This window comes from Phaseolus vulgaris, chromosome 2 (assembly GCF_000499845.2).
Source record: "Phaseolus vulgaris cultivar G19833 chromosome 2, P. vulgaris v2.0, whole genome shotgun sequence".
NCBI lineage: Eukaryota > Viridiplantae > Streptophyta > Magnoliopsida > Fabales > Fabaceae > Phaseolus > Phaseolus vulgaris.
In genome coordinates, this window is record NC_023758.2 from 24784520 (window position 1) to 24795545 (window position 11026).

The window sequence follows — 11026 nt, forward strand, 5'->3', positions numbered from 1 at the left end:
TTAAGCTTATATACACTTGAATATGCTCAAGAGTTGTAATAAGTAAGTGAGTGATTTGTACAAACTTGTTAAAGATAGTTGAACCAATTATTCTAAGATTGAATAACTGAGACTCGATGTAAGATAATTTTATTTAATCCAATATTTTGTTTTTAGCAATCTTTTTATTTTTTTTATCTTTCTTTTATTGTGTTGCTATGGAATCTTGTATCAATCTTAATTCCTAATCTAATTGTATTCAGTTTTCAAAGTGAAAAAGATTTAAAAAAACTTGAAGAAAGGAAAAAAAATTGTGTGAAAAAATTTCAAAACCAATTCACGCTATATTAATTAATAGTCAAGCCACTGATCATTCTTTTTTTGGCATTACCAAAATATTCTTGACTTAATCGAAATTTAAGTTTTATAATTTCAACATTATTTTTTTATAAATATTGAGAAAAACTTTTTTAGAACTAAATTAGATCATGTTAATTTTTTATTTTATTTTTGACATTTCAAGGTATATTTGATTGCTGATGTTAGGTTATTTTTCTAACTAACATTAGTTAAAGCTTTCTTGGTCGTAAATGATATTTTTTAACTAGTGTCATTTTCAAAATGTGACTAATTCAGTAAAATTAAGAAAAAGATACATAGAGCTGACAAACCTCTATCTGGTGCACATCATAACCTAAGTGTCTACTAATTTACGTTTCATATACCTCGACAATATGCTAGCAATGCAGAACATAGGATAAAAAATTGGCTATTGGAAATTGTTCATAGCTGCAAACTTAGAACAATGTTTGTTTCTTTTCCTCCTTCTAACCTTGATAGCTTGGATGCTTTCCAATGTGTGAAGAACATCTTTCATAGAAGGACGTTTATTACGGTCATTTTGAAGGCATTCCAGAGTAAGTTGTGCTGCTTTCAGTGCTGCTTTGGTTGAATACTGACCCTCAATCTTCTCATCCATAATATCACTTTTCAACTTGGTTTTATCAGATAGATAAGGCTTCATCCACTCAACCAGATTTTCCTGCCCTGAAGGGCGATTTACATCAAGTGCCCGCATCCCTTTCAGCAGTTCAAGCAGCACCACACCAAATCCATAAACATCACTTTTCACATAAAGGTGACCTGTTCAATCACAAACAATCCAAACACAACCATCATATAATGATAATTACATCAAATCAAACTGTTTCATATCTTTCAAAGCATCAATTTATGTCTGCAGAATAGATATATAATCACCTGTTGCAATGTATTCGGGAGCAGCATACCCATATGTTCCAATGATCCTGGTAGTCACGTGTGAATCTCCCACAGAAGGGCCTAATTTCGCCAAACCAAAATCTGATATTTTCGCATTGAACTCCTGCAAACACAAACCTTAATTTTTTTATAAATTTGTTGTATTCACAAGGATATATAGGAGAAGATTACAAGTCAAAGGTAGAAATATATTAAGTTGTGGATGAATTTAATATCGTTAATTAAATACATTCCTTAACTTCTGTGTAGTTAAAGAAGTCCCGTGTGTCGAATTAATAATAATATGAATTATAAAGAATATAAAGGATAGATGTAAATTTTAAATGTTTTTGTGTGTTTTCATTGTAGATATAGTTTCCTATGCATGTAACAAAAAGTTTGCATTAAAGGATTTAAAGAATGATATCTAAGTCGATAAAAGGAAATACAAAACATAGAAAGAAACTAAAATGAATGAATAAGGAAAGGTGGTGGTGATTGTACGAGAAATATTTGTCTGTATAAAAAAAAAATAGCCCACAGCATACCAGAAACTTTGTTGCTTTAAGAAAAATATTGTGCCCATAATTTTAATATATAGAAAAAAACTAATGACATTTTATAAGATATTATATTAAATTAACCTAATTATACCCTATGGAAAATACAGTCTTACATTTTCAGATGACAATTTGGTTGATAAAATAAATTGTATCCAAATTTATATATATATTCAATTTCTCATTATAAGGAAAAAGGTAGAAGATAACCTCATCGAGTAGTATATTGGAGGCTTTGAAATCTCTATATATGATTTGCTTCTCTGAGGTGTGCAAGTAAGCCAAGCCCCGAGCTGCACCAATAGCTATTTTGAGTCGAGTGTCCCAAGACAGTGGTACTGTGTTACCACCTATTTCGAACAAACAAAATTAATGAGCTAAAATCCATGGTGAACCAATTTGTATTAAATTTAACATATTTTAATTTCATACTCCAAAATAGATGAGTCTCCAAGCTTCCCTTTGGCATGAATTCGTACACAAGGAGAAACTCCACATCGTCACAGCAGTAACCCAAAAGCTTCACCAGGTTTGGGTGAGAAACTCTTCCTAAAAAATTTATTTCTGACTGCATTCATATAACCAGACCCAGATGTTACAATTGAATTAAATAATTACTTATTTTCGTTAAATATTCTAGACAGCTTTTAAAAATAAGTGTTAGTTTCATTAAAAGAAATCACTCAATCAAGCATATGTGTTTTCTTCTTATTTACTTAATTAATAACAAAAAATAAGATAGAAAATGGTATCATTTATAAAAATACCATTCAGATATCAGTTTTCAAATAAAGAAATGGGAATTTAGGATAAAATTTATTAACAATTTTAACTAAGATTTGTAGTTGATCTGGTTGAAACAGAAGTATATATAGGGTAGTTTCCTTATCTGTGTGAAGGTTTGACTTTTGGGTATGGTATTGCTATCATAACAATGAGAATGAGGACTATGAGCCCTTCATTCACGCCAAGACCAAGTTCAAGATTTCATATCTGCTTATTTTTCTCAACAAGATCTGTATCAGTGATATCTATATCGGTTCATTAATAGATTTAAAATTCTAAAGTAACTGTGTAAAAAGTTTAATATTGAACTTGATAAATTTGGATAAGAAGAAAAGTAGAATAGAAAATATAGTAGGCATATCTAATCTTATAAATAAGAGCATTTAAACTGGTTTGTAAAAATTAATGTTAGCAGATAATTTACTAAGATTTCTAAGAAACCATGCCAAATTTTGTCTAAGATATGATTAACAAATGAAAAACCTGCCACTCTTGAAGGCCCTGCATACTTTCGGGATTCAACTTTTTGATAGCTACCATGATTCCAGAACCAGCTTTGGTTGGTGTCAGAGTTTTCTCATGCAACCATCCTTTGTAAACTTTCCCAAAACCTCCTTCTCCAAGCAACGCATCCGACTTGAAACTCTTCGTGGCTGCTTTCAGCTCCGCGAAACTAAACTCCTTCAACCTCCTCATTTCCTCACTCGGAAAAACAATGCCACTGCCATTACTACTGCTTCCGACAACTCCAGACTCCTCCGAAACTTCACTCTTTCCTTCTACGCTCTCCAAGGATACTGTCAAGTCTCTACTCCCTGGCGCTGAACCTGAATCATGCCAACAAAAAATGTGCTTTTTGTTTCTTTTTTGGTTTATATAAAAATAAATAAAAGGCATATTATAGATATTGTTGGATATAATGAGAACAAAAAAATTGAGAACCTAATTGAGGGGATGTGGAGTTGGGTGATTGTCTGCGAGCGGGGGAAGCAAAACAGACACCCATGTTTAATGATCAATGAATTGAACGAATGGACGATGATGTTGAGGATTCTGAAGAGAGATGAAGAAGGAGCAGCAGTGACAAGTTGACATATTTGTATTCACCTTTGCCGTGTTGGCCACGCGTTCTCTCAACCTTTTACACACACGCCGCTTTACAAAGTCTGCGTTTTTCAAAAGCATTTGTGACCCCATATAATACACGCCCTTAATTTTTACCATATTTAGTACTTTAATATAACTTTGTATATTATTTCATTATTTGTCATGAAATATTTTGTATCTCTTATTTATGAATATATACTTCATTTTTTTTTTTATCTTACAAGTGTTATATTACGATATTATGCTTTTGTTTAACTGGGACTTTTAATTTAATGATCCTTATAGTTTCACTTGTCATGATGATAATATCATATTCAGTAAATTATCGACAATTTTCTGAAAACTTTGACTAAAAATCTAGAAGTAAAAAATATATAAAGTTAAAATATTTAGTGTTTAAAATATAAAAATGATTTGATATATTAAATGATAAAGATACTTAAATCACATTCTATTATTTTTTTACTGCCATAAAACACATTCTATATATTATCTTTAATGTGTACACAGTGATGGGATACAGTTTACATAGAAAATCTGACAAGATACGGAACGACCATTGACTTGTATCTGATTTCGATGTGTATTAATATTTTCAGAAACCCTTTGGCTCAACTTGCATGCATGCTTCCAGCTATGCAAAAAGCAAGAACTTTTCACTATGGACCTTGTCTTACTTCACAATGTCTAAGTCATTGGACCACAAAACATCACAACCACAGCTTTCTAAGATATGTATAACTTCATTATGTGGTTTCAATTTTGCTCTTCTTAATTACTTTTAGTCTTGCTATTGCATAAACATTTTTCTTCTTCTTGAGGGGGGGACTCGATGTATATTACGACAAATTAAGCAATCACACTCTTAATTTATATCTAACACGGTAAGAAAATAATTAAACAGAAACTAATTATAAAGATAAAAAATAATTAGTTATAACTAAATTAGATATTATTTTATAAAATAAAAAATATTAGTAAATAAAGTAGTGTTTATTATTAATATATATATATATATATATATTTTGGTGTGATATACACTGTGATACTTGTATGATATGTTCATGGATATAATCTTTTATGAGTGTATTGTCCTTCATAGTGTGGTGTATATATCCAAAATAATATCATGGTTCAAAATATTTTACTATCAACCATGAAACTCATTAAAAAAAGAAGATACCTTATATTTAATTTGTGATCCAATCACATAGATAAAACTTCATGTGGTAATAAATTAAATCAGTACAATACAAGTAACCATACATTAAAATTTGAAGTTGATTATTTTGTCAATTTGTTTATGAAATTTTATTAAATTAATAAAAAGTTATATGTTATATTTATTTATGCAACCGAAAATAATATTTCTTTTATTAAAAAATGCTATGTTTGGTTTATTTTGGTAAAAAAAAATGGTGTGAACTGCTGAATAAAACATGGACTCCAAATAACGTGTTTTGTCTCCCTATATTTATTTATTGGTTAATCCAAGTCACCCGTGAAGGAACACAAGTGCTGTATAACTATGTTAGCAGTAACACATCAAGTCAAATACGACACACACCAACGCAAAACATTATCCTTAAGTTTGAATTTAAGGATGAATGCGGCTACCACTTTTACTTTAATGAAATATAACATAGCTTCGAGGAAATTAAGAGTATCATCATCATTCATGTATTAGACCCACTCAGTGGAATCTTCTAAAAACTTTTTAACTTTATTCACCACCTAACACCTGAATTCCTTATTCAAAGTGTTTTCAACCCAAAACAACTCTTAGTTGCTGCTGGTTTTCCAAAACTACTTAAGTATGATTCACGTTCATCAATTTGTAACCTTTCGGGTCAATGTTAGAGAATAAATCTCATAATTATACAATTAGAAGCAATGATTAAGAGGGAGAAAAAGGAAAGGGAATTGAGCACTGTAGAGGTTGTAAGTTTCTTTTGGTTATTGCAATCCATATATAAGTCAAAAGTAAATCTATGAGGGTTAAAATGCCCTGTTAGAAGGGGTGTATAGCTTTCAACTTTCATCTCATTCTACAACGAGCAAACTATGATTTCTGTTGCTCTTTAACTCTTTAAATGGTGCTATGTGTTGGATACAGTAGGATTCTGTTTTCCAACAGCTCTTGCTCTGTGTCTTCTCTTGAAAACATCTTGCCGGAACCTCTTGGTCTCACTTTGAATGTCCATGAAGGGTTTCTTCTCTATGTTTTCCTTTTCACTCTCCAACATCTTTTGTCTCTTGGCCACTGCCATTGCTGCTTCCATGTTCTCCAATTCTTGGTTCTGTGCCTCTTCCTGCATGTGTCCCACCTTTTGTTAATCAGTAAATGTTGCCTAATTAGAAACCATTTTTTATTATGTGCGTGTTGGAGGAGTTCAAAACTGAATACAATCAGAGATTACAACGTTGACAAAATAGAATGCAAAGATTTATAAATCACATGGGAACATAAAACTAAATGTGAAAGTTCATCTGTCAACCGAAGACTATAATCTAATACTTGATTTTAAATGAATATTTAAAGAAACTGCAAGAGAGAACTCAATATATTGAATTGATTAGGCTTGACAAAAGCAATAACAAAGATATGCAGAATAATGCTTCAAAGTGCACTTCAAAATGCTTTCAGCTTCACCCATTCCATGTCTTCAAAATGTGAAAACTAACATTGTGGATTAAACTATTTTTAACCATCAAGCACCATATGTTGAAGTATTCAACCATGTTGGCTACCAATCTCCACTCATTCCTTCATTATACTTAAAAAATAACATTAGTTGAAAAGCAAAGTCGCATGTTGGGTACAGCCAACAAATAAGTCACCACGGAATCCGTCGGTATATTTCAAATAATATCATTAGTTCAACAGGTAGGTTGCATGAACTTCAACGAAACTACGCTGATGCTAAAATAAATAAATTTTAGTTCAAGTGGTGGAAGTAAATGGATAAAAAAATTCTTGAAATGTGTAAACAATCACAAGAGAGTGTTAAAAATCATCAAATTAAAAAGGCTTAGAAAGAAGGACCTGAAGATCCTGAATGAGACTGTCAAGTGACTTGATCTTCCTATGAGGCCAGCGTGGAATCCCAAATTCTCTGCACTTTCTCTTGAGAACAGTAAGCCCAACTTTTAGATTTCTTGATGCTTCTACGATAGGCATGCCAAAGTACTGGACCAAATCTGATAAGGAAATTTTTGCTACAAGGTCACTGGGTGCCCTCTTTTTTTTCCCTGGCAAACCTGCAAACTCATTCCTTATCTGTTAGATATAAATAATATGCATGGTGTTATTAACTCAACATTAGGAAGCTTCACATATGGGGGAGGAGAATGTACAGGATAGGAAAACATTTTTTTGGGGTCTAAGAGTAAGACGCATCCAAAAACAAATTTTTGCCCCAACTAATCCCAGTCAAGCTCAGTGATTTCATTTAAGGTGGTGAAGCAAATGTCACTTTGCAAAGTATGTACTGCGCTAAAATATATAGTATCCAAAAAAAAAATTAATAGTTGAAGTGTATACAGCAAATAAGACTGAGCTGCTGGAACAAAGGGAATGTCATCAAAATTGGGAGCAAACATGGTATACAGGATTCAAGGTAATAATGTCAATCCTTCAAAAGTGAGAAACATCAAAAGTTTTAAAACCTAAAATGTTACACTCCATTAGTATAGTCATCAGAGAGGATTCATATATTTGATTAGCAATTCCGAACTGTAGATTTAAGTTACAACTTACAACAACAATATAGTCATGACAGTAAAAACTTGAACTTCAAGGTTACACTTGGGTTTCATCAAGCGAATTTAAAGATTGAATATGTTCATATAGTAGCAAAGCTGCAGAATAAACTGCGAGAGTATTGATTCTGAACCTGGTGAGCTTTCAACATCTGTCTCATTGTCCAGTAACTCAGACTCGTCTTCTTCATAAGGAAGATAATTGAGATCCTGATCAAGAACGGGAAAGACTTTTTCTGATGGTTGGAAATTGTTGCTGTTCCCTTGACATTCTTCCCCTGTAGAGCCTAGAGTTGTATGTCTGTCTTCCTCCTTCCTGTCCAACTTGTAGATCATGTGGAGATCACGGAGCAAGTTTGGAATCATCTGAAGCTTTGGGTTTCTGAGAAATCAAAATGAATAATAAAGTGAGTTAGATAAATTACAAGTTACTTTGTAGAAGTACTAAAAAACAAAATGGAGAAGCCTAGAAAATTTTTAATTTGTAAATGTGGTGCCACAGTTGTGTAGAGAGATATTTTGGAGTCATACAGTTGTCAAGGTTTTAATCACCCAACGTTTATGATACAGTGAAATAGTGATTTCAAGATAAGGCTATTAAGAATATAGGCATGTCATATCAAACATAAGAACAGTGCTAAGAAATACATGCATAATTTTGCAATTTGCAGATAATGTCATTCCTGCCAAAAGACAATTGGACTGTGGCATTTCAATGAAACCCAGAAAATCCAATAGGCTTTTTACTCTACTATGAACATGAAGAAAATGAAATAAATGAGGTTTAAAACCCTGTAAAGGAAAAGATAACAAGCAGGATAAAATATAGATATTTGGACATTCATAGAAGAAAAATAGGAGATAAGTTTTAGGGTATTTTAGGGAGAAGAAAGAAGGTGAGGAAAGTTAAAATAAGAAGTCATCTGCTTCTAGAAATTAAAGGTACTGAGGTATACCTTCCCCTCAAATTGATATTATAAAGAAAGTTATGCAAAATACCATTTTTCTAAGAACATACAGTACATGTTTTGATATCACCTTGTCCCCTTTAATTTGGAGGGTAAAAAATCAACTTTTTGTGAGGGGGGTGGAGATTGGAGAGGAATTGGTCTACTCTATTCCATTCCTTTTCTTTAGAATTTAAATAAAATGCAAAGCATATATTCAAGTATTTTAGCTTCATACATAAAGTATCAACTTTATTCTTGATTCCCTTTCCTCCTCAAAGTGTAAACAAGGCAGTATTAGTTATTCTTTTATGTCCCGGTAAACCAATTATATAAATATAATATTGCTTAAGGAAAGATGAACCTGAGTGCCATATTACAAAATGGTTAAGTGAACATATTACTTTGTCTTACTACAGGAAGACAACCAAAATGTTACTGATGGAGGGAAAAAAATTCTACAAGATCTGTGCATGCATCTCCAATTTTTGGGTGTTTGGGGAAAGGACGTCTCTAGTTTTCACCTTAAAACACATCCACTTTTTCTTTTCAGTAGAAGCAAACATCACTTGCTTCATCCAAAGATGCTGTCACTCACTAAACTTTGCTTATTCTAGTTTGAAGCATTAGATTTGTTCTGTTTGTTATGTATCTAACCAATAAAATAACATTAATGCCATTCGCACTTAAAACTTTCACAACATTCCTTAAGTCTCACACTTCTCTATCTTCTTTCCCTGTATCTCTTTTTGTTGTGAGAATTATAAGTGGAAATACCATCACTCATAGGGACTACAAAAAGTTAAGGGAATATATTTTCTAAATTTAATATCATTCCATGGTCATTCCACTTCCTGCTATTTCAACTTTTCCTGATCTAGAACAATCAGTGACTAACTGCCATAAACATACATAAAGAAATTTTGGGACACTACTAGATTTTCTACTCTAATAAACTGGACTTGGAAATGAAATTGGATCTTCTAAGAAAGGGTTATGTCATGAGAAGGAAAAAAAACTGTATATTAGGAAGTGACCCACCATTACTTGTGCAGAGAGGTCTGCCAGTTATATGCCAAAGCGTTTAATACCTTTCATTCTAACAAGTGATGAGAACATCTTGTGTTCTCTAGGAAAAACAGAGAATCCACATCCCTATCCTTTATAAATTATAAGTTTACAACCCAAAAGTAGCCTTTGGCTAAAATGTATGTATCAATCCTATTTGTACACATTACAAAATTTTGAGTCTCTATTTTCAAATCTGATTGATTTAAGATGGGGAAATCCTTTTGAGGCCTCTAAGAGCTTAGTACATAATCATATATTCAAAAGGGACCAATTCCAATTCACTAGATGGGGGAAAAGACCAAACAAGGCTAAGTATGTAGGACTAAGGCAAGGCTTTAAACTACGATTAGGGGTTACAGTTTTGTCTGGAATCCTTGATGTGACAAAAATCGGCAACACCAGCTGCAATTATGATCACAATGGATCCAAAACTTGGCCAATTTCTGCCACAGACTGGTTTTGAAAACCTTGGGAGTAATGTCAATTTGCTGAACACTAACAATGGTGCCCATTTGGCCGCAATTGTGATCAAAATGACTCCCTAACTAGCCAATTTCTGCTGCACACCCTTTTCAAAACCTAGGATTAATGCCAAATTGCAGACAAATATGGCATGCAGCCGGAATTGCGACCACATTGACTCCAAAACTTGCTGATTTCTGCTGCAGACCATTTTTGAAACCTTTGGACTAATGTCAAAGACAAATATGAGATAAGATATATACCTTGAGGCCAACAAAAGCGGAGGAATGCGGCAAAATTGAGGAGTGTTATCGGCATGAAACGCTAAGATACAAAGCCATACTCCATTTTTGTACCCTTCGCACACTTCAGAAACATGGGATTTCACCAATCTAAGAACTGGGGTAGCCTGCATTTCCACATAGGAGCCACAGTCTGAAAACACAAACTCCCTCTCAACTGTCCTTTCCTCCCCATCCCCTTGCCGGTACACATGCAGGCTCCTCATCAACTCTGCAATCCACACACCCCACAACGGAAATAGACAAATAAATAACGAAAGTCCACCACCCCACAAAGAAAAATAATCTCTTTCAATAAAAAACTAAACATGTGATGAAAATAACAAGTAAACCAAAATCTGGATCAAGAGATGCTTGGTGATAAGACCTGGTTGGACGGTGTTGTTGAAGACTAGTAGGTTGGTGAGCAAAGTGGTTTTGTTGGTCTGTGAGAAATCCATGAAGAGATGGAAGATGGCATGAGAATGTGAGATGAGTAATGGGTAGGAAGAAGCATGAAGCGTGGACTAATAGAAGGAGGCAAAAACCAGCTTTTAAGTGCAAGGTTGCATGATCTTCCGCTTTTTTCGTTGGTTTCGGATCAGTTTAGAATCATGCCCAGCTAAAATAAGGTACTTTTTTTCTCTTTAGTCTTTTTCTTTTGTCACTTCCTCACTCTTCTTTTTCTCTTCATTTATTTTTCTTCACCTTTTTTGGTTCTCTCATTCTAGATGCAAATTTATTGTGTAACCGTTCAATTCTCTCGATACAGTTTTTTATCCTTCTCAATAAATCTCAATACCTACATTTT

At 33.0% G+C, this 11026-nt stretch overlaps 2 protein-coding genes across 2 annotated transcripts; both read right to left on the minus strand.

Moving 5' to 3' along the window:
• Nucleotides 1–592: 592 nt before the first annotated feature.
• LOC137811026 (probable serine/threonine-protein kinase PIX13) lies at nt 593–3755 on the minus strand. Its single transcript, XM_068612578.1, has 6 exons — nt 3528–3755; nt 3069–3412; nt 2232–2367; nt 2010–2149; nt 1240–1363; nt 593–1122 (listed from the first exon to the last, which is right to left on the minus strand). Exons 1-6 carry the CDS (start codon nt 3589–3591, stop codon nt 749–751), a joined length of 1182 nt encoding a protein of 393 aa, XP_068468679.1. The 5' UTR covers nt 3592–3755; the 3' UTR covers nt 593–748.
• A 1834-nt stretch (nt 3756–5589) lies between these two features.
• LOC137811027 (protein RKD5) lies at nt 5590–10804 on the minus strand. The gene is made up of 5 exons (XM_068612579.1): nt 10604–10804; nt 10198–10447; nt 7589–7836; nt 6739–6953; nt 5590–6004 (listed from the first exon to the last, which is right to left on the minus strand). The coding sequence occupies exons 1-5, from the start codon at nt 10674–10676 to the stop codon at nt 5792–5794; spliced, it is 999 nt and encodes a 332-aa protein (XP_068468680.1). The 5' UTR covers nt 10677–10804; the 3' UTR covers nt 5590–5791.
• Between the last annotated feature and the right edge of the window lie 222 nt (nt 10805–11026).